Source organism: Balaenoptera borealis (genome assembly GCF_965194805.1).
Source record: "Balaenoptera borealis genome assembly, chromosome: 14".
NCBI classification, from domain to species: domain Eukaryota; kingdom Metazoa; phylum Chordata; class Mammalia; order Artiodactyla; family Balaenopteridae; genus Balaenoptera; species Balaenoptera borealis.
Window position 1 is genome coordinate 91,733,413 of NC_138875.1, and position 22,948 is coordinate 91,756,360.

Consider the following 22,948-nt stretch of genomic DNA (forward strand, 5'->3'; position numbering starts at 1 on the left):
CAAGACACGAGCGAACATGCCGGGGAGAGAAACAGACACGGCTTGTTTATTAGAACGCAGGAAGGAGGCCTTCTTCCACGGAGCGCTGCTTCTCAGAGTCTGTATCAAGAGCAACACAAAGTTGAAAATCGTATTCCTGAGAAGAAGCAAAAAAGGTACAATTTTGCAAACAAACGTAACGGGTGATTTCAACAAACGATAAAAAACTTTTTTTTTTAAACAATAAAATTTCAAGTATTATTCCAGATGACACGGCAAACCCATAGCAGGCGGAAAGGGCAAGGACTTGCGGAAGCTCTCGGTGGGAAGAAGCTGCTACAGGCGGGCCGGGGCGCCACCAGGGACGACCTGAACCCCAGGTCCCTGGGCCACCCCGGCCCCGGCCACAGGGGAGGAGTGAAGAAGGCCAGACAGGTTGGCGGGGCTGCAGTTGTGCTGAGGAGCCCGGAGTGGCAGTGACCCAAGCACGCCCTCGGCGCCGGGGTCCCTGGACGTCTGATGATTTTTCTTTTATAAACAGAAACGTATGCTTATTCTTTCAAATATCATACTATCTCCCATTTTAGTCAACTTGTAAATTATAAGTTATATCATTTGTGCTACAGTTTGCGATATTTAAGTCTTATTAGGAGATGAGCACCAAACCTATGAAAGTGCACAGGTCAGCCGCTGTGCGTGCCCCGGCTGGAAACTTTGTTCCCTTCCCTCAAACAGCACAGCGTTTCTGACAAACTCCCCTTCTCCCAGGGCACTTTTCTTGAAGAGAAATGTCTGCTTTGACCGTGGCTGTGGGAAAGGTACAGAGAGCAAACCTCGTGGTCATCTTCAACAGGAGGGGACGGCTGACGGCTCTTGCTCTGGCCCAGGGCTCTGGGCGCCACTGGTAGGGGTTCTCGCCGAGAGGGTCTCGCTCCACAAGAGAAAGGTCACACCAGAGTGCCCGACGCAGAGACCCCCGGCGTCCCCTGAGGGGGACTGTGAAATGCCCTTAAAGCGTCTGTATTCAGTATTTTCTGAGACACATGTCATTGACCGGCAGTACTCCCAAGCCATTGTGCTGCCTGCCTCCCTGGCTGCTTAGTTCTTGAACCTCGTCTGTTCACAGATGTGATTGAATTTCCTGCAGGGAGACAACGGTGAAATGCACAAGAGGGCATCAGAGACACATTCAACAAAGGAAGTCTGAACTGTGCCTGGGGCAGCTACAGGAGAAGCAACCCTGTGCTTGGGGGTTTGCAAGGGCTTGTGTCTCATACCATCAAAGAAACTAGCCCCAAACGCAGCCTCTTTTCTCCTTTTTAAATTTTAAAATGTAAGTGGAACATTTAGGTAATTCCCAGAGACTCAAAGCATCCCCAAGGCACTGCGGGGGACCTGGCGGGGCTGAGGCCACCTCCTCTCCAAGAAGACGACTGTGTCTTTGCTGCCCTGACCAAGTGTTTACTGAGAAACGTTAGCCCGTTACTACTGAAATCTCTTTTCTTAGAATAAAATGGTCTCTTCCACACAGTTAATGCTCGCATACAAAGCAAGCTTTTTATTCCACCCCTCAGAGGCAGCCGCCTTTCCCGGAGCCCTCACGATGACTCCTGAGCCAGGGGCGCTCTCTCAGGTACTTCCACTTGAGCCTCAAATGGCTGTTTGGGGTTACAGTGGCCCCACACAGCACCCATCCACGGGACTCATTTATGTGATCGCTTCCCTTATGGTTTGAAAGCGTAGGCGAGCCTGCTCCCACGGGCCACCGCGCGTGGCAGCGTGCATGTCAACGTGAACAGCCTCTAAAGACCCCATGGGAGACTCCCAGCAAGAGCCTGCGAGCCATCACGGCACCAAAGGTAGACCCAGGTGCACGGCGGCGTGGCTCGGGATGGGAGTTCTCAGTGACCTCAGCCACGGATTCGGAAAGTGCTAAACCTTGAACGTGCGGGCTGGGGATGGCCGCCTGTGCCCTGGATACACGGAGGTGGAGCAGGAGGTGAACGTTTGTATGCCAACGTTTCATGAAATGAGATAACAGAAAAGCAGAGTGTCCAAGTGATGATCTTTTCTTGATATATACTATGTGACTTTATAAAAGCATGACAACTAAATTAGTTTATAAGTAGAGAGCTGACTAGTTCCCTCACATCCCTAAAAGCTGCGATATCAACTTGGCCAAAACACTTAAAGAAGAGCACCTTCCTGTAGGGAAAGCGTGGGTTTGCCTCTCTGCAGGGGACTCCTTCAGCCCCGGCCCGGCCCCCGCCCCTGTGCCGCACTCACATTGCGTGGTGGGCCTTCACCTGAGTGCGGCAGTTGCGGCCCCAGTAGCAATCAGGACGGGACGTTACGGCCACTAGGGAGAGAAAAAAGTGAACACGTGTGACACACATACCACACTCACAGACTCAGCCTAGTGAATTTAAGCCAAGGCCAAAGAGACACTGCAGCTCAAACGCACAGCGCTTCGTCACACTTCACAGCTTGTTTCCTTGCACTGTTCTCCAGGAAAGGAAAAAAAGGTTCAACTGAAAACCCAGGTTAGAAATGGGATGACTCCGGTTGCCCACAGGACGTTTTTGGGCATCTTGTCTTAGCAGCCTGCTTCAGAGACCCAGAGCCTGAGCAGGCACCAGGCAGGGACGGCCCTGAGACCCGCCCGTGTCCCTGGCCGACGCAGACGTCCGCTAAGAACACAGAGCAAAGGCCCACGCAGGCTACCTAGCTATTGCAAAGGAGAGTAGGAGCCAATGCAAAGAGAACTGAGCTGCGGGCCAGGTGGGGGTAGGGGAAGGGGTCTCCTTACCCGGCAGCTCAGAAGCAGGGATGTTCTGCCGATACTGGTAGGTCAGCTCGCGGAAGCTCCGCAGGCCACAGCAGTAGCACAGCACGGTGTTCCCGGTGATTCTGTAATCTAGAAGGAACACAGCCTCTTACAGGCACGGCAGCAGAATAGACATGGTCTTGCAAACTGCTGGGGGACGAGTGCACTGATCCACAGACAGGCCAGAGACAAAGGGCTGGACATTGGGAACACGAGAACAAAACCAACCTAGATTCCAACTTACTTCCTTACGGCAAAATAATTCCATCTGGATTAAAAATTCAAATATTCAAAAAGATCTCGAAAAGTACTAAGAGGAATGAATGTTCTTCTCTTGAGCTATTTCCAACTATGACATGAAAACCGAACGGCACAGAGGAAAGGATTTGTAAACATGACTGCCTACAGTTTAAACATCACAATGGAAACACGTACAACAAAAATGAAATACTAATGAAGTAGCAGAGAACGTATTTTCAGCACAAATGACAATGTGTTGTGCCCTTAATTAACAAAGATATCACACAAATCCATAGCTCCCAAGTCCAAATAGCCTAACATAAATATGGACCAAGGGCACAGACAAGCAAATGGCCCGTAAAACAAAAAGATCTTCAATTTCATGAATAATCAAATATGGCAGATAAAACAATGATACCTCACCGTCTGCCTCTTTCATATTTACAAGGCCTAGAAGGCAAACACGCAGCTGACGGGCTCAGGGGATGCTGGCCCTCAGGCCGCAGGCACACCTCAACCTTGCATGCCGTCTCCAGCAGCCCTGCTTACTCTCCTAAGGGGACAATCGTTAAACCTACAGAACTGCATGCTTGACAGCTTCAGTGTTGTTTCAAATAGTGAAAAGCTGGAAACAACTTAAATATCCTTTGCTAACGAATTGGCTAAATGAACGATGGTATCAGAATGCTAACTAAAAATTATGGTATAGATCTTTATTGACATAGGAAGGGTCCAAGATATATTGGTGAGTGAATAGCTTATTAAAAGCATATCCGATAGGATTTCATTTATACAAATTATACACACACATGGGTACGGATATTTAGAAGGGTGGTCGTGAAAGTATTATCATTGGGTATATTTTTAGGTGGTGGGATTTCTAATGATTTTCACTTTATCCTTCAGACTTCCTTGTACCACTTACATTTTCTTTGTGAACCACGTCATTCTTATAAAAATAGCTATTAAAAAGCAAAAGGACTTAAGACCCAACCACACAGAGCCGTCGCAGCAGAGAAAACCCAAGACATTCACTAGAACGTGTCCAAAAATAGCTTAGAAGCGTTCCCAGCAAACCTCTCAAGTCTTTCATAATAATTCATGTCTTAGGAAAAAAAAAAAATCACTTGCTGATTTTTCTGCACCCTCCCTTAGTGACAAAAATTCACACTTCACAACGCACTGGGTGTCCCTGGGAGAGGGGGCGAGCCTTCACTGAGTCACCCACGCACTGAGGGACAGGCACCAAGGACCGCGAGGGTTTGGGAACAACCAGCCCCAGGATGTCAGCGCTGACAAGCGGTAGGGCCAACACCTATCCAGCTGTGCCCCTTCCCTCCCCTGTGCGAGAAAAGATTCTAGAATATGTCACGTCGACTCAAACCCAACATAAAAAAAGAAACCCAAGAGTAGTAGGACCTTTGTGTGTGTCTGCCAGGATGGGGGGAGGTCGCAGGTGTGAGCGTGGGAAAGCCGACAAGCAGTACTGCCAGCGTGCAGCCTGGCGGGTGTGGCTGGTTTACCAGAGGCAGCGCTGCCCTGGAAAGCACCACCGTCGGTGCGGTAGAGCAGGCACAATGAGGCTTACCAGACAGCAGGAACGCTCCCCTCTGTAGAGCCCCAAGGCTCTCAGTCAACATGTTTTTCCACGTCAAACCCCTGGTGGCCAGATAATTCTGTAACAGGGAAACGGGCAAGAGAAGAAACACAAGCTTGGAGGAAGAAACACTAAAATGGCAAAGAGGGCTGACAGTTCATACAAGGCCCTGGAAGGTGGGTAAAGCCAAGCACCTGAACGTGGTGGGCACTTGCAGGGGGCGAGCACTTGCAGGGGGCGAGCACTGCATGCAGTTAGGGGGCCTGCTCCCAGGACCACAGCCTGGACGGCCCAGATAGCCTCGCGGACCAGGAGGCCTGGGACAGACATGGTATCACATCCACACACTATTGCGCAAGATTTTTGTCCAAGGTGCTTCTTCTGAGTCTCAAAAGGCAGGCTAGTTTTACAACCTCGCGCGTAAGAGTTACCACACCCTCTCTGAAATTCTGCAGACATTCCTAGCACAGGAGCAGCGAGACACCTAACCTTGGCCGGAGTGGCCACAGTGCAGAAACAGGCCCATGACCACGTGACAAGGAAGCCAGGGGTCTGGATCTGTGCTCTGCCCTCGAGACACGTGGAGCTGCTTGGCTCCTTCTGTGCAAACCTACAAGAAAGTGCCCCGTGGACATCTAGCCTGAGTACCGCGATGCTGAGGAGGTGCCTGCCATTCACCCTGGCGGCCGACGCCGCGCACGATCCAGGTGAAGGCAAGACTCCCGGCAAGAGACTGACGTGCCCGTTAAGCACTGAAGTTCTAAAAGCCGGCTGCCCCCTGAAACGCGGGAAGAGAGCGAGAGGGCAGTCCTGGTTCCACCCGAGGGCCGGCCGCGCCCCCTGCGCCACTGTGCGCAGGCCGAGCAGGAGCTGGAACTGTGGGACACAATTCCTGTGGCTTCTTGTGTGACGGGTATGAAGGAATACCTATTTGGGGGGAATATAGGGATAAGCAGATACACAGTGGCAGCACTAGTCAGAAGTGCAGAGTCATGAGGTCACTGGCGGGTCCTGGAAGGCCTCCCGCTGGCCTCGCCGGGCCTGTACCTTCAGGACGTCCGACTCGTAGTTGTTGTTGCTCAGCACCCCGTCCAGACACCGGTCGCCCAGGTTGAGTTCTGCCAGGACGGAGGGAAGCAGTGTTATCCGTTTCATACACACTTTACGAAAGCACCGTTCACCCGACAGTTAAGATAACCAAATTGCCTTCATTATGGAGTCTACAAAGAATAAAAAGTTTCCTGGGCTTCCCTGGTGGCGCAGTGGTTGGGAGTCTGCCTGCCAATGCAGGGGACACGGGTTCGAGCCCTGGTCTGGGAAGATCCCACATGCCGCGGAGCAACTAGGCCCGTGAGCCACAATTACTGAGCCTGCGCGTCTGGAGCCTGAGCTCCGCAACAAGAGAGGCCGCGATAGTGAGAGGCCCGTGCACCGCGATGAAGAGTGGCCCCCACTTGCCGCAGCTGGAGAAAGCCCTCGCACAGAAACGAAGACCCAACACAGCCATAAATAAATAAATAAATAAATAAATAAATAAATAAATAAATAAATAAATAAATAAATAAAAAGAATGTTGTTGTTTAAAAAAAAAAAAAAAAAAAAAAAAAAGAATAAAAAGTTCCATGACAAAATACAACTTCAAACAGAGAAAAAGTAAAAGGACTTCCATTCCTCTCCCCCCAGAAATGGCCAGTCTGCGCAGCCCCTGGTCTGGGGTCGTGAAGTCCGGACACGATTTTTTAGTGGGGGTGGTCCTCGCGCATGACTCAGTGTCCCCCTCACTGACGCTCGCAAACCTATGCAGACCGCCAGGAAAAGGGGCTAACTCGTGGCGACCAACGTGGCCTCTCCCTCCTCTGGCACACGGCCAGCCCAGCACTGGCCTCAAGTGCACGAGAGAACACGGGAAGGTGGCGGTGATCGATGGCAGGGCCGGCATTACCGCAGAACGGGGCCAGACAGCCGAGGCAGCCGGTCCGGGCGCAGCCCCAGTACAGGTGGCAGAAGGGCTGCAGGCAGATGGCACCTGCGGACACAGAGCACAAGCACCAGTCAGCCACCCGGCGAGGAGAAGGTTCAAGGAACTGGTAAATAAATGACCAGCTCGATTTTCATAGTGATCCGAAGACTGTAAATTAAAGCGCCATATAGTTCATCCGTTAGACTTTAAAGGGACACCTTGGACCCGGGTTCAATCCCTAGTCGGGGACCTGAGGTCCAGAAAGCCACACAGTGAACAGAATAGAATGGAATAGAATAGAATAAAATGACACATTGGAGAACTACTGTGGGGACACACGTCAGACACAAGATCCAGAAAGAGAGCCCCCGTGTGTGGAAACTTAGTGTGTGACGGGGGCGGGGTTATCAACCGGTGGGAAAAGATACATTATTCAACGTGGTCCCACAGAGACACCTGACGACGCAGGTGGAAACAGAGCTGCGCCCTTACTTCACACCACACAGAGAAGTCCACGACACTCTTCTTGAAACCTGAGCTGGAAGGACACACAGGAGCGGCTCCGAGGTGGGGAGGGGCCCCGGGGAGACGGCGCACACCCACACCCTCACTCACACTGCTGGGGGGCGATGCGGGGGTCCCGCTCGCGCTCCGCCCTCCGGTCGGGCATGGGCTGGAAGCAGCAGGTGCATATGGCGTGGCTTCCTTGCAGGGCGCACACGTAGTCCTGGGCTGTGGAACAGATAGGACGCTCAGGCTGGTGCCGCCAGCACACGGGCAGCAAGAGCGGCTCAGACCACACCTAGAGGGGCAGCTATAAGGTATGCACGAGGACACAGACCTACAGGAAAACCCGGACAGAACTCGGGCCTATTGTCCTACAGCCAAGTGACGGTCTACAGCTCAAACTAAGAAGTTTAAATAGATTGAAAAATGACCGAAGTTATCTCCTGGTTCAGTAGTTGTAGCAAGATTTCAAAGATCACATGAAGGTTTCCTACCGTTTCCTATAAAGGAAGGGCAGGCCAGAAAACAGTAAAGCGATTTCTCTAGTCCCTGCTGGCTGACCCTGAACCAGGAGCTGTGTCCACGTGGCCCGGCCCCCGGTCACTCACGCACCGCATGAGGCTCTGCCTGTGCACGCTCTCTACGGTCCCAGTGGGGCCTTCCACGCGCTGCCCCAGCCATCCCCACCCGAGGGGCCTACAAGGAAGCCCCCAAGAGCCATGGCATAGCATCGTGGCAGAGGTTAAGAACGTGGCTCTGGGTCGCAATCCTTAGGTCAGTGGCCTCTTGACAGGCTCAGGCTGACGGTCGCAGAGAGGCCAGGCCCTACAACGCGGGGCCACAAACCAAGTCCACGTGTCCACCTTCCCTTTCTTGATGGCACCTGGGGACCTGCCCACTGAAACGGGCATTGAACAGATAGCTCAGGGCGGCTCTGGTAACATCATGTCCTGTTGCTGGGAAGAGGCCAGTCCCTCACTGGCGGGGCCTGTGTGTGATGGTCCTTTTGGCTTTGGTGAGCGCCACGGGGGATGCCGACTGCCCTGCGGCAGTGGGCTGGGTGGGGTGGGGGGTAAGTGTTAGAATCAGGACTGAATCCTCGGGTGTGTCCAGGAGCCGAGGCCCATAAATGAAGTTAATTATCTGGTCTCTTAGCTCCAAACAGGTTATGAGAAGCAACGAGCTATTCGAGCAGAGAGGAGCCAGCAGAAGTGCCACCCGCTTCCCGAATGGCCGGGACAGCACGGAAGGTGTGGCCGTCTCACCTGTCGTGATGCTGACGGACGTCGATGGTGCATCCCCAGGGGCCTGCGGTGCCCCTGGCTCACTGCCGGGCCCTGGGCAGGGAAGGGGCCGCCCCGCCTGCCTGCGGTACTCGGGGCATTGTCTGCACACGATGTACGGCTGGCTGCAAGGGAAGAAAACCCGGAGCTCGGAGGAATGAGGAGACACCTGCTCTGGCCGTGTGTAAGGGTGGTGGCAACGACGGCCCAGACCTGGTGACAGGACAAGACCCAGATCCCCGCTCACGGGCCTTGTCCTGCCTGTATGCCTCAGCTCTGCACTAGGTGCTGCACCCGGTGTGTGCAAAAGGGAAGGACGGCTCGGCGCCCATCCTGCACAGCAGCCGTCGGCAGGCTCTCCTCCCCGCCACCTCCCAGCCCCCCTTTCCCGCACGTTCCCAGAGCCCTCGGCCACTCCTGGGGTTCTGAGATGTCTCCTCCCTGCCCCTCGCCCCCCTGAGCCATCCCTGGGGGCAAAGCCACCCTGTTGCCACACTGGGCAGGACGCGCTCTCACAGGTTTGAGGCCCGCCCAGTGCACACCCTTCCCTTCGTTAAAATCTGAGCAGAACACGCCAGGGCTGGATGCCGCTGTCATCAGGGGCTTTCACCCAGCTTGTATGCACTTCAGCTGAGCTTTCAAATCTGCAGATGGTAAAACAGAATCTGCAGGAAAGGCACGCACGGACTCTCCCCTCATCTCAGTCAGAGGACGCCTGCCCGAGCCTGCCACCAACGGGAAGGACAGGCGAGACATGACTAGAAAATGCGGAAACACTGAAGACGTTCAGCCTCATATGTAAGAAAAACATATAAATGGGAATAAGATACCTGTCTGTCCCATTACTCCGCGTGTCGCAGGGATCACTGCTGTCCCTCCGCATACCCTGTGGGGCACCAACACCAGGACTCTCTGACGGGCATTTCACGACAGATGCCAGAAGTCCAGCAAGGCGTCCCCTCAGTGAGACTCCAGACCTGAGCATCCTACTTCCCTGTACTTATCTCCAAGAAACGACTGGACACGTGCACTGAACTGTAAAGGCAGGCCATGCACTGCAGCTTTGTTCCGGAGTTCAAAATATTACAAAGAAATGTTTCAAATGGTAAAAAAATAAGTACGTATGAATACACATATGTATGGCCAGATGAATACGTAATAAAATGTTCACACTAAAGTGATTTTTGGTTTTCTTTTTGCTTGACCATTATGTGCTAAATTTTGGGGAAAGAAACAAAGATAATAAACTGAGGAGGGGGGGAGCGGTTTTGTCTTTTTAAATATTATGGCCTCAACACAAAAATTCATACCCTGGACTTCCAAGTCAGGAAACATCAACATTCTACAGCAGAGGGCTTCCCTGGTGGCACAGTGGTTAAGAATCCACCTGCCAATGCAGGGGACACGGGTTCGAGCCCTGGTCTGGGAAGATCCCACATGCCGCGGAGCAACTAAGCCCGTGTGCCACAACTACTGAGCCTGCGCTCTAGAGCCCGCAAGCCACAACTACGGAGCCTGTGTGCCACAACTACTGAAGCCTGCGCTCTAGAGCCTATGAGCCACAACTACTGAGGCCGTGTGCCACAACTACTGAGCCTGCGCTCTAGAGCCCGCAAGCCACAACTACTGAGCCCGTGCACCACAACTACTAAGCCTGCGCTCTAGAGCCTGCGAGCCACAACTACTGAGCCCGTGGGCCTAGAGCCCGTGCTCCGCAACAAGAGAAGCCACCGCAATGAGACGCCTGCACACCGCAACAAAGAGTAGCCCCAGCTCGCCACAACTAGAGAATGCCTGCATGCAGCAACGAAGACCCAATGCAGCCAAAAAATAAATAAATAAAATAAATAAATTTATGAAAAAAAACACAACATTCTACAGCAGATAAAATAAGGTCTCCTAGGATTGCACCCTCTGCCAGGTGACTGTGGCTTTTCTACAATAACATCCTGACAGATGGTAAGTACTGCAGCTTACGGTGCAGGACGTATGGTCACTAGACAAGCTACAGAGAGTAAGTGTGCTTCCGCGGAGTTTGTCTCAGCCTGTGAATCAAGGCACTTGATGACGACTCAGCAAACAAAAGGGTGTCACTTACTGTGGCGATTCTCTCACAATAATTAAGCCAAAGCATTATGCTGTCCACCCTGAACTTACATAGTGCGGTATGTCAGTTGTATCGTAATAAACTAGAAAAAATATACAGATAAGCAACAAAATAATAGAATAAATATTTCACGTATACAAAAAAAAAAAGAGGCTGTCACAGGAGGCAGGGCAGTGAGCAAGCCTCATCACAGGCACCTGGGCCACAGGGTCGCACCTCGGCAGCGGCCCAGACCAGCAGGTCCTGGGGGCAGTCAGACCCGCGCGGCCCGCCCCGCGCCCACGCGGCTCACCTGACGTCCGAGGACTCGCTGTCCACATCCGACAGCTCCAGCAGGTCCTCGGAGCTCCCCTCCTCGTCGGAGAAGGCCCTCCTGACCTTGGGCTGCAGCATGTCCTGCGTGATCCTGTTCCTGGCGGCCATGCTGCGCAGGTCCTCCTCGCTGCGCCTCTTGTCCGGGTGCTGCAGCAGATACGCCTCCACCAGGTTGTTGAGGATGTGGTTTTTACAGATCCGCTCCACGGGACAGCGGCAGGTGGGGCACAGGGCAGAGCGCTCCATCCAGCCCGAGTAGCAGGCGGCGCAGAAGGTGTGCATACAGGGCTGCAGGCTGAGGGCACAGGACGGGCACTGGGTGTCAGAAGCAGGGACCCAGGGCCATGCTGCCTCTTTCCCTGAAGGAGGACGTGGCCCTGTTCAGACTGAGGTTCGGGTACAAAGCAGAAGAATGGGCCAACTGCCCCCCGCCCCACGCTCTTTCGACTCCTTAGGGCCTCAGGCCTGTGCTCTGGGGCGCTCCACCCACGCCGTGGTGGGGCCCGCGGCTGGCAGGGCTGCAACTCGGCTCACGCAGCGGCACGCCGCCTGCCTTCCACAACCCGCCTGAGAAGCAGTCCCCGCGCAAAAACACAGCGTTCGACTGCAACTGCTCCAGCTGTGCGCTTGTCAGCTACAAGAGACGGGGGCCACGTGGCAATCTGTGCTCCCGGAGGGCCAGGGACCACTGGTGGCCAGGGCCACCAGGAACGGGAAGAGCGGAGACACTGGGTGTGGGTGGCAAAGACTCGCATTTAAGCCGAACTGCGGACAGACTAAGTTCCCACAGAGAAGCAAGGAGAGATCTTCGTTCTGGCACTTTTGCTCCAGGTTAACTACCGTGTTCCCTTAACCACGAGATGCTGGTCACCCGGTACAGCTCCCCTGCTCTAGCTGAGGTGGACCTGGCCACTGAGGTCAGAGCCACTGCACGCGTCTCGCGGGCTCTCGCGCAGCCTCAGTCACCGGGCCCGGCTTTCAGCTCATCGGCCACACAAGGAGAATGGCTATGGTCACCTCAGCGGGCGTACCTCACACAGTCGTGCAGCAGGTCCTGGCAGATGATGCACGTGAGCGTCTCCTCCATCTTGTCTGGCTTCACGGTCGCGGCTCTGACGTCAAGGGCACTCTGGGGGTCTCCGCCCGGGTCTGCGACCAGCATGGGCAGGTTCAGGGTGGGCTCCCCGTCTGCAAGGGAAAGGGACATGTTCTCAATGTCATGACCATGGAGGAAGTGTGCTCCGTCTCTTGGTTTTACAGACGTCTTAACCTGTGGACAGGAGACCCAGTCCTCCCTGTATTTTTTTTTTAATTTAAAATTTTTACTTATTTATTTACTGGCCACACTGTGGGGCATGCGAGATCTTAGTTCCCTGACCAGGGATCGAACCCGCGCCCCCTGCAATGGAAGCTCAGGGTTGTAACCACTGGACCACCAGGGAAGTCCCATCACTGTATTTTTTTTTTTTAACATGTCTAATGGAGTATAATTGCTTTACAATGGTGTGTTAGTTTCTGCTTTATAACAAAGTGAATCAGCTACACGTATACATATGTCCCCGTATCCCCTCCCTCTTGCATCTCCCTCTCACCCTCCCTATCCCACCCCCCCATCCCACCCCTCTAGGTGGTCACAAAGCACCAAGCTGATCTCCCTGTGCTATGCGGCTGCTTCCCACTAGCTAGCTATTTTACATTTGGTAGTGTATATATGTCCATGCCACTCTCTCACTTCGTCCCAGCTTACCCTTCCCCCTCCCCATGTCCTCAAGTCCATTCTCTACGTCTGCATCTTTATTCCTGTCCTGCCCCTAGGTTCTTCAGAACTTTTTTTTTTCTTTTAGATTCCATACATATGTGTTAGCATACAGTATTTGTTTTTCCCTTTCTGACTTACTTCACTCTGTATAACAGACTCTAGGTCCATCCACCTCACTACAAATAACTCAATTTCGTTCTTTTTATGGCTGAGTAATATTCCATTGTATATATGTGCCACATCTTCTTTATCCATTCATCTGTCGATGGACACTTAGGTTTGATTCCATGTCCTGACTATTGTAAATAGAGCTGCAGTGAACATTGTGTACATGACTCTTTTTGAATTACGGTTTTCTCAGGGTATATGCCCAGTAGTGGGATTGCTGGGTCGTATGGTAGTTCTATTTTTAGTTTTTTAAGGAACCTCCATACTGTTCTCCATAGTGGTTGTATCAATTTACATTCCCACCAACAATGCAAGAGGGTTCCCTTTTCTCCACACCCTCTCCAGCATTTATTGTTTGTAGATTTTTTGATGATGGCCATTCCCTCACTGTATTTTAAAGGGCATTTTTACAAAGGTTCAAAGTAAGTCTCATAATCCAGTATGTTTAAGTTTTGTTTTATAATAGTTAACAGCATAAAAAAGACACTCAGGATACACGGGTGAGAGATAAAGGCCAGGTGTCAAATAGCATTTGTGTGTAAAGTCATTTTTGTTTAAACAAACAAAAAATGTGACCCATATGCACACAGGAAAGTGCTGGAAAATACAGATCCTCAAATGTTACCAGGAGCTTAAACTTTTTTTTTTCTGCCAGTGTGTTTTACTTTTTTTATAATCATAGATTAAATTTTTTAATTAAAAAAATACTTACAATTTAAAAAGTCAAACAATTTAGAAGAAAACCAAAGCAGCAGCCCTCTGCCCCAGCCTGTCCTCAGCGTCACCCTCCCTCCTCTGGGGAAGCAACTTTCGTGTCTTCTGTTTCTCCTGGTCCGGACCTCTGTGTTTCTGAACTGTCATGCTACGTTTAGGCTGATGGATTTTAGACATCATCTTCTGACATCCATTACAGCAGAGAAGGACTCTGCCCCTCTGGGTCTCCTTCCCAATATTATTCTAACACAATTATTGGTTCAGTATATTGTATTTATATCATTATGCTTAAATATTCACTGCTCACACAGTATAATTTTCTTCCTTATACAACTTTTCATTTCTGATGGAGTTAAAAGTGGCTCCATTTTCATACTTATTTTTATGTACCTGTTGCTGACTCATCCCACACCTCCCCAGGCCAATCAACTCAATTTTCCGCTCAGTGCATCAGATGATGCAGTTTCTTTCCGAGGCCCTCCCTCCTGTCACACTGCCCCAGTCCAGGGGCAGCTCTCAGGCCTGCCTCACAGCTACTGTCCTCCCAACAACATTCCCAAAAGTTTTTTACAAACTTTTTAACTTTGACTTTTAGAGTATAGATTTTTCTCAAAATCATCTTTAACGTGAAGGTTCAAACTATCACTTAAAGATAATATACTCTTAAAAACTGGCTGTTGTATCAGGACAGAACTGTAACTCCAGAATGTGGTTTCCAGACCAATAGCATATCCTGACAGTAAACACCGTTCAATCCCGATGGTACAAACAGGAGAGAAAAGGCCCAGACTGCCATCTGGAAGATGCTGAGGTACCACAGGTGTCAGCTGAAGACAGGGTCCTCCGGCTTCTGCAGATGGTGGGGCCCCAACAGGCTCAGATGGGATGGTGCTGCCGGCGCCCCAAGGCTACACGCAACCACCAGACTCTGACCTGCTTTTACTCTCTTCTTAACGGGCTCCAACTCCTCCTGATCCTGGGGTTCCGACGGAGAAAAGGATGCCCCCTCTCTTTCAGAGAGAGCCAAAGGGAAGCTGGCGATTTCATCACTTGCCACAGATGGACCACACCCTTTTGGGGAGACGTCTGCACCTCTCGAGCCTGTAAGAGGGACAAACAAGAGACATTCTGATTCACCTGCCTCAGAAGAAGAGACAGCAGTTCAAAGCGTCACTGATTCAAACCAGGCGCAGGTAATCCAAGATGTCGTTAAAAAAAAACCCAAACAAACGGAAGGGTTCACTTTGTGTGATTTTTACAGTATATGAATTATAACCTGTAAAGAGTACCACAGTATTGTAGTCCCTGCCCTTCAGCCTGTCTCTTGGGGAAGGAACAAGACAACATTTACTACTACAGAAATCTTACTACTGACAGCCTGATGCCTGACACCACCTCTGAACTCCTCAGCGGCTTGTCTGTCTCCGTAACAGTGCAGGGCAGGATTAGTGAACAAAGAGCAATGCAGCTACCACCCTGAGATCCCCATCTCACCGGAGCTGGAGGCAGGCCCTGGCCCTGCAGAGGTGCGCTCCATGGAAGAGGTAGAGGCCGTGGGGAAGAGGTCCGACGTGGACGTCGATGGCTGCGGTTCCTCAAAGCACACCTGAGTGGCGGGTGGCGACGGCAGGACCTGGGGATCCTGGGGGTCGTCGCCTCGCCCTGCACCTGAGGTATCTTTGGTCACGTGGAACACGTTTTCTTTATTAGCTTCTGGAAGCACAAAGGAGCAGGGGCATAATAACACAGTCAGGGTGCAGGGGGAGCACCGCCGCGTCAGGAAGACCTTCCAGCGGATGAAGAGTCAGCACACGCACCCGCTCCTTTGCGAGGATCTCACTTACCGAAGGAGTCTCGTGTTACGCCTTGCTTTTCGTGTAAAGATTCGTAGAGGTATGCCACGTCTGAAGGAAATTAACCGCATCAGAGTGGCGCTCGCCACGCGTCAGGAGAGACCTCATCTCTCTCTTCTGCTCCCTCCCGTCACGTCACGGTCACTTCGCCCTTGTCGACTAGTTCGACTTGTCAGCTAGTAACCACATCCGCCGGTTTAAGGGATTTTAAAGCAAGTGATCCAAAACATCTGAACCAAACTTAAAATAAGTAAGCCTCAGAAAACCGCCTGGCGTCAGGAGGCAGACTAAGGCAAGCAAAGCGATGAGGAGGGGTGAGTCTGTGTCTTGTTATTTCAAACCACCAGGACTGGACACAAGCTCCTTCCCTGTGGCCGGGGGCTGGCTGTGACTGCTGAGGACAGTCTAGGGGATACCGGCCCTCTTCTTCCTACTTATGGGGTAACCTTCGAAGGACCCCCCAACTCTCCCCGTCCTGCATCACTCTTCTCCCACCAACACAGGCGCAGATGCTCAGAGCTGGAAAAGCCCTCACAGAATCCCGTCTAACCTTTGCTGTCTCCCGTAAAGTCTCCCAAAGCAGAGCTGTCTGTGGCCTCCAGCCCCCATTCTAGGCCTTATTCTTCTCACTCAGGTGCCCTCCTCACCGCCCCCACGACCCCGTCTCCCTGGCTACCATACTGAGACCGTGGCTCACAGCCACAGTGGTATTTCTGAAGAATGGCTGGGGCTCAGCCCACGAGGTCAACGCTCCCATTCTTCAACAGACACTACCCACACCAGGAATGTACATGAACGAAAAAGGGGATGCAGCTAGCACTAACATTCCTTCAGGAAATACCTGCTTCAACAGCCTCTTCCCACAATGCTTCCCAGCTGTGGCAGCGTCCCCTGCTGCACCACCCGTGAGTCCAGCCCAGGAACCACCCCCTCCCTTACTGTGTTCTGGCTCATTCTTCCTGTACACCAAGTAGATGACGTCCCCAGTCTGTAAAGGGCAAGTCTGCTTCTTAACAACCTTCAGCTTGTTAATTACTGTTCCGTTGGTGCTGTAGGGAGAACAAAAATGCAATTTATCCTACTTAAAACAACTTGGAGTTAAAATTTTCCTTTTCTACAGCCAGTAGGAAAGCAGTTCAATACTACCACATTGAAAATGATAAAACACTCATAGGAATGATGTAAATACTCGTGCCACCTAACAATTCTCTTGAGAAGAACCTTGCCTGTTGCCCCCTCACTCACAGCCCAATGGCGTGTCAAGTGTTTTAACGCCTCCGCTGTGCCAGCCCCACGTTCTCCTCCTGGTGGAGCCCTGGACGCCCACCAGCAGCACGTGCTCTGATTCCCAGCTTCTCTCTTGCTTCCGCACCACGCTCTGTCGACAGGCCTAACCCTGCTCCGGCAGCCGCGGCCCAGCTCAGTTCACTCCTCACATGAGCACTGACCCTCCTCCGAGATGGGCTCTGGGCAAAAGCAAATCGACGCAGGGCTACCGACCGGAAGACGGCGCGGTCCCTGCTGCTGACAAGTCACTCCAGTTAATCAGGGACCACAGTGCTGGATGGGAAGGCACGGCCAGGAGACTCCGGGGCCTCGGTCAGGCGGGACAGGAGGCACCTCCCTGAGGAGGGGCTCCCGAGTGGACAGAGACAACCCCGCAGGCAAGGGGAAGAGCGCACCGGACACAAGCCAAACTCGGCAACTGAGCAAGCCCTCCCGCCCCGCCCATTTCAGGCACTCAGTCCACACGGGCCCCAACTCCACGGCCCCACTCCTAAGGCCCCCAGTGCTGAAGAGGCGTCACCTTTCCCTCTGAGCAGACTGCCACTACTTTAGATTTCTGTAAAGGGCCAGGCAGGAAATAGTTCAGGCTGCACGGTCACGCTGTCTCCGTCCCAACTCCTCAGCAACAGGTGGCAGGTCCCTGGAGGGCTGGGCTGCCTTCCCAGTAAAGCCCCACTTAGAGAGACCAGCAGAGCTGCTGCAGCACTGCCACGGCCTCTGCTGCCAGGCTCTCCCCACGACCTACCCTCAAGCTTTTTCTAACCCGGAAGTCTGGTTTCACTTTTCCGCTTAAACCCCTCGGTGACTCCTCACTGCTCTCAGGCTAAAGTCCAGTCTCTCCGGCGTGGACGTCGGGGTCTTCCTGATTGCACCTCGGCGCCTCTGCACTTGTGGCTCCTCCTGCCCGGAACACCCCCGCCCCTCCAGCCACCTCGGCCAAGGAAGGCAGCAGCCTCTAGAAGCTGGAAAAGACAGAGGACGGCTTCTCCCCTAGAGCCTCCAGAAGGAGCCGACACCAATGAGACCTGAGAAGGACTTTGAGCCCCCAGACCTATAAGATCACAGATTTGTGTTGTTTTAAGCCACTGAGCCTGTGGTAACCGTTACAGCAGCCTTGGGAAGCACATACTATCCTGTAGCCAGTGTGGGAGAGCCAGGGCCTGAGGCAGAAAGAAGCCTCTGGAACCAGCACTGTTACTGTACACTGTGCTGAGAAATAAAGGACTTGACCTGTTACCTATCAGAGGAGGAAAAGGAGCATCCGTTCTTCCTAAAAAAACCAAATTCCTGGTCTTCTATCCCTCAAACTGCTACTTACCAAAGAATCTCATAGCACTTGACCTTCACAACAATAAAAAAAATCACCTTGTGGGAAAGGCGTGCTCGCAACACACTGCTGGATGGCCGTTTGCCACTCATACCTTCCACACAGCATTCCTTCCCATAAACTTACCCCAGGAAAATCATCAGACATGAATGGAAAGAGTTTTGGAGGAGAGTCACTGCAGTGTCATTTATAATAAGAAAAAGTCAAAATAATAACTTTCCATCAGTAAGGGAGATGACAACAAGTTATTATATAATAACGAAAAAGACGAGATGGACCTAGACATACTGATGCGACAAGCACTCTGCAAACATTACAAGTAAAATAGATACACAGTATAATAGTATAATCTCATTAATACAAAATAAATACGTATGTATTTTGTGGGTGAGTGGAATTTTGGAAAGTTTTTCACTTTCATGTACTACTTATGTGGTATAATAATAAAAAAAGAAAAAAGAAAAAAAGAAAGACTTCTTGATTTGGGGAAGTCTAACTTGAATAGGTTTGCAAGAACCCAAAATGTATCACTGCCTTTTAAGTCTTATTTCTGAGCTTTAACCTGAATACATTTAAGAATGGTCACAGACACCAAAGTGTCACTAAGTAGCCCATCCTGGAAACCAGAAAATACATCTCCCAGTACCCGGAGACCCTATCGGACTACTGAGCTATAGAAAGCAGGCCCTTGTCTCGTCTCTGCACTCACTGGCTTCAAGTCGGCTTTCTGAAGCTACAAGAGGAAAGAAGTTCAGAAAGAGCTTACCTGGTATCTTCCAGCGACACCTGACCAGATTTTTCATCCACTATAATTTTACAGTGATCTCCAGAGACCAGTTTATTGCCGGGGAATGAAAGGTCACAACCTAAAACAGCGAGGGGGGCGTGCTGGATACGACCGTGGGTACCGGGCACGATACCGCCCTTTGCTTAACCAAAGCATGCGGCTGGAAGTCAAGACCCACGTTGTACCCACTTAAGGAGACAGCACTTAATCAAGTACAAAGAAACTTTTAAAAAAGCATTTAAGTGTTAATCCAAAGTAAGGGAACAAGAACTATGTCTTGAACCTTTCTGACTCCTCCTTACCTAGAGGATATGCGCCATCAACACCTCCAGCTACACATCAGCTGCTTCTTGGTGACATTTTTACAATATGCACACATATGCATATTGTAAAAATATGATAAATATTTGATCAAATTCCTGGTCTTCTACAATATGCACACATATGCATATTTGAAAAATATGATAAGTATTACAGAACTTTAAAAAAAACTATGGGGCTTATGAAATATCTTCAGTATCTTAGTCCTTAATTTCTTTTGTGTAACCTAAGGTTTCATAAATCATCACAAAATTAAAGCAATGACAGAGTCACAGAAAATATGACTGAGTAAATTATCATAGGCACATGTACGCGTTTAAGAAAATTTAAAACAGAAGGGGGATGCATCTCTAGCTCAATACAATCGTTATACCCTCATCAAATCCAAGAGGAAAACCCTCAAATGCTTTGTTCTCTCCTTAAATCAAAAGAATAAAAGCTTTCAGGAGTGTTTTAATACTGAGTCACTAATCTGCTTATAACAGGTTTGCACCATAGCTACTAAGGTTTATAGTACCTTTAATTTATTTTGGGCCGCGCCCTGCGGCTTGCAGGATCTTAGTTACCTGACCAGGGATTGAACCCGCACCCTCGGCAGTGAAAGTGCAAAGTCCTAACCACTGGACCGCCAGGTAATTCCCTACAGTAGCTTTATTTTTTAATAACCAAACGTGGGAAGCAGTACAGGTACCCATCAACTGGTGGTGAATTAATAAACACACGCAGAAAATCACCCAGCAACAAAAAGGAACAAACTACTGATATATGTAACTGCCAAGGATGAACCTCAAAAGCACCAGCCAAGGGAAAGCAGCCAGACCCAAAGACTGTGCTGCAATACAGTGTGATTCCCCTTAGACGGCATTCTGGAAAAGGCAGAACCATAGGGAGAGAAATCAGATCGGTGGGTGCCAGGATTTGGGGTTGAAGGGCAGGGACGGGCTCCAAAAGGCCGCCAGGAACTTTCTGAGGTGATAGAAATGTTCTACATCTCGACCGCAGTGGTGCGTCCATTTCTCAAAACTCCCTGAACACCTAAAAGGGGTGAATTTTACCATGTGTGAGCTATGCCTCTGTAAACCTTAAATATTAGAAATCTTAGTGGCACAAACATTCTACATTATGGGGAGTGTTTTGTTACATTTATCCAAGGCGAATTTCACCCGTGTTCAAGACTGTCCCACTGCGCTGAGCAAAACCGCCAGGATGGTCTCCTTGCAGCCCCAGACCCAGGCTGGTCACCAGGCTTTGTCACCAGAGTGGGGTTTTACTAGGTTTCTCCACACCTGGACATCAGCATTCCAACTGAGAACTGAAATACCTTTGCTAAAGTTCTACTGTTGGTATTTGCCCTGCTTGTCGTTCAGTTGGTTACTCTCTCCATGGTTAGTACACATCTCTGCCACTCCCCGAGAATGGGAAGCTCTTTGGGAAGGCGAGCACCCCTGCTTCCTTCCACACACCTCAACTCAGCTCCCCCTTTTCCTCAAAATAAGGCCTTGTATATAGCAGGCGTGCAACAGTGTTAAAATAAATCTAGTTCTACAACCTGAAACCCTATCCCCCAAAGTGACTGTCTTTAGAAAGAAGGCCTGCAAAAGATAAAAGTTAAATGACATCATTAGGGTGGGGCCTTAATCTGATAGGGCTGAGGCATTTATAAGAGGGAGACGCCAAAGATCTCTTGGTCCAGCAGGCCAGGACACAGCGAGAAGGCAGCTGCCTGCAATCCGGGAAGAGGGTTCTCACCAGGAAACAAACTGACTGGCACCGTGATCTTGGACTTCCTAGACTTCAGAACTGTGAGAAATAAACTTCTGCTGTTTAAGCTTCCTGATCTGTGGTATTTTGTTATGGCAGCCCGGGCAGACAAATACAGCAAACTCTACGTTTTGCTGGAAAGGTTAATATAGTCGAGGAAAGGACTTCCATTAAGAATCAACTCAACAACACATTTTTGCTCCTTGTATTAGCATGTAAAATGATACTACAGTGTTGTGTTATAATAACAATGGCTAACATTAAGTGCTAACTCTCAGCCGGGCTCCTTCTAAGCACTTCACTCACGATCTCCTTTAATCTTCACAGTGACCCCATGAAGTAGCTACAAAGGCACCAGAAGGTAAATTAGCCCAAAGCAGGTTATGCGGTGGTGGTGGTGCTGGCGGCCTAGGGGGTGTGAGGGTGGTGGTCTCCAGGTTTCTGCTCTTCACCAAACTTCCATTCACACCAACTAAAGACAATGCATCGTGAAAAGTTTCTAATGATATGTCAATATTTTTAAAGTTGTAAAAAAAAAATGAACTTGATATTGGGATTTAAGACCGCCTCCCCAAAAAACCCCAGCAAAAAACAGGTACAGGTGCATCACGATGGGTAAAATGAAAGCAAAGAACATGTGCTTTTAAACACTAATCTTTCTCATTACCTCTTGCTTAAAGTATAAAATCAGTGTGACAATTTATTAATTTGCAGAAAAACGAAATATTTTTGTTGGCCTGATCGTGCACTTCACTCCCCGTAGGAAAGCTACAAGGGAGGTTAAACCACCAGGTGGCCGCTAGGAGTTTAGAGGCAGCAAGCGCGGGGGGTGAGGGCTCTTCCTCTCACTAGTTGCAGGACTTTCTTCAAGGCCGTAGCTTCCCACGTTCATTGCATCAACAAATATTTGAGCAGCCCTATTCTAGGAGCTGGGACTTGAGATCTTTTTTAAATGTAGCTCCCTACGGCTATAAATTTCCCTCTGAGCACTGCTTACCTGCATCCCCTAAGTTTTGGTACTTTAAATTTTTATTTATCTCAAGGTATTTTCTAATTTCCCTTTTGATTTCCTCTTAGACCCACTGGTGGCTTAAGAGTGTTATTTAATTTCCACATATCTGTGGATTTTCCGGTGTTCCTTCTGCTACTTATTTCTAATTTCATTCCATTAAGGTCAGAGAAGATGCTTTGGGTAGTAATACCCTTGAGAAAACTGCATTCCAGGGGATAAATTATTGCACCTACTTCATAACGCTGCAGTGAGAATTAAATAACCTGCATGAAACACGCAGAAGTAACTGGGCCGACCAATACGTGAATAAACGGCAGCTGTTACACGACGGCCCATTCCACCGGAAAAACGGGGCAGCAGAACGCGCCCCGCCCAGGAGCCTCCCACAGCCCGGTGGGCCCGGTCTCGCCCAGCCCCCGCTCTCAGGCCCCGGATCCAGTCCACCAGCACTCGGACCCCGTCGCCCGCCCCCATCCCGGGTCCCCGGTCCCCGCCCCCGTGCCCGGACCCGTCCCCGGCTCGCCCCGAGTCCGTCCCACGTCTCCCATGCCCGCTCCCCGCCCCGCACCTCTTCTCCGCCCGATGGTCCACTCCCGTTTCCTCAGGAGGACGTGCGGCTCGCCCTCCTCGGCGCCCAGGCGGAGAAGCCTCCCCCACGGCTGCTGCTGAGGCGGCTGCTCGCCTTCCCCCGGCCGCTCCATCGGCTTCACATCTGACGAAACCCGGAAACGTCGGGTGAGACCCGGCCCGCGAAGGCAAAGGCTGCGGCCCGCCGCTACTCCTCGGTGCCCGCGCCACGCCGCCGCGGCCCGCGCCGCCAGCCTCCCCCGGGTCCTGACGGCCGCCCGCGCCCGCCGCCCTCTTACCCCCCGCCCCGCGCCGAACCCGGAACCGGCCGCGCGGCCGCCACCGCCGCTGTCAACGGACATCTCGGATCCCTCAGCTGATCCGTGAGGCGGGGCCAGCGGCGTCCGGGCCCTGCGATTGGCGGGCGGTGGCAACCACCGAGCGCGGCGGCTAGAGCGGAACCTGGCGGACGGCCATCGAGAGTGGACGCGTGGAGGCGAGCAGAGCGTGCGCAGATTGGAGGCTGAGGGCTTGGACGCCCTCTTTGATGCTGGCCGGGACGATTTGGTGTTCCAGG

General features: G+C 51.3%; 1 protein-coding gene across 8 annotated transcripts; it reads right to left on the bottom strand.

Moving 5' to 3' along the window:
• Window positions 1–19: 19 nt before the first annotated feature.
• CHFR (checkpoint with forkhead and ring finger domains) lies at window positions 20–22,870 on the bottom strand. Of its 8 annotated transcripts, none has more exons than XM_082355377.1 (17): window positions 22,671–22,779; window positions 22,373–22,516; window positions 18,690–18,789; window positions 16,249–16,358; window positions 15,301–15,360; window positions 14,951–15,169; window positions 14,390–14,557; window positions 11,847–12,003; window positions 10,793–11,110; window positions 8,376–8,518; window positions 7,219–7,335; window positions 6,586–6,669; window positions 5,691–5,761; window positions 4,635–4,722; window positions 2,789–2,896; window positions 2,266–2,338; window positions 20–1,120 (listed from the first exon to the last, which is right to left on the bottom strand). In XM_082355377.1, exons 2-17 carry the CDS (start codon window positions 22,503–22,505, stop codon window positions 1,078–1,080), a joined length of 1,992 nt encoding a protein of 663 aa, XP_082211503.1. In that variant the 5' UTR covers window positions 22,506–22,516; window positions 22,671–22,779; the 3' UTR covers window positions 20–1,077. The 8 variants fall into 8 exon arrangements, 4 of the variants coding, with proteins under 4 accessions (XP_082211503.1, XP_082211501.1, XP_082211500.1 ...); XM_082355375.1 differs by lacking the exon at window positions 22,671–22,779 and adding an exon at window positions 5,133–5,570 and having other exon boundaries at window positions 2,286–2,338; window positions 22,373–22,556; XM_082355374.1 differs by lacking the exon at window positions 22,671–22,779 and adding an exon at window positions 5,133–5,570 and having other exon boundaries at window positions 22,373–22,556.
• Between the last annotated feature and the right edge of the window lie 78 nt (window positions 22,871–22,948).

Coding starts and splice junctions, on each gene's coding strand:
- CHFR (XM_082355374.1), bottom strand. CDS start 22,505: ATGGAGCGGCCGGGGGAAGGCGAGCAGCCGCCTCAGCAGCAGCCGTGG. Junction 5,762..6,585: donor CTGTCTGGCCCCGTTCTGCG/GTAATGCCGGCC, acceptor CCGTCCTGGCAG/AACTCAACCTGGGCGACCGG. Junction 4,723..5,132: donor CTGTGGCCACTCCGGCCAAG/GTTAGGTGTCTC, acceptor TCCCTGTTACAG/AATTATCTGGCCACCAGGGG.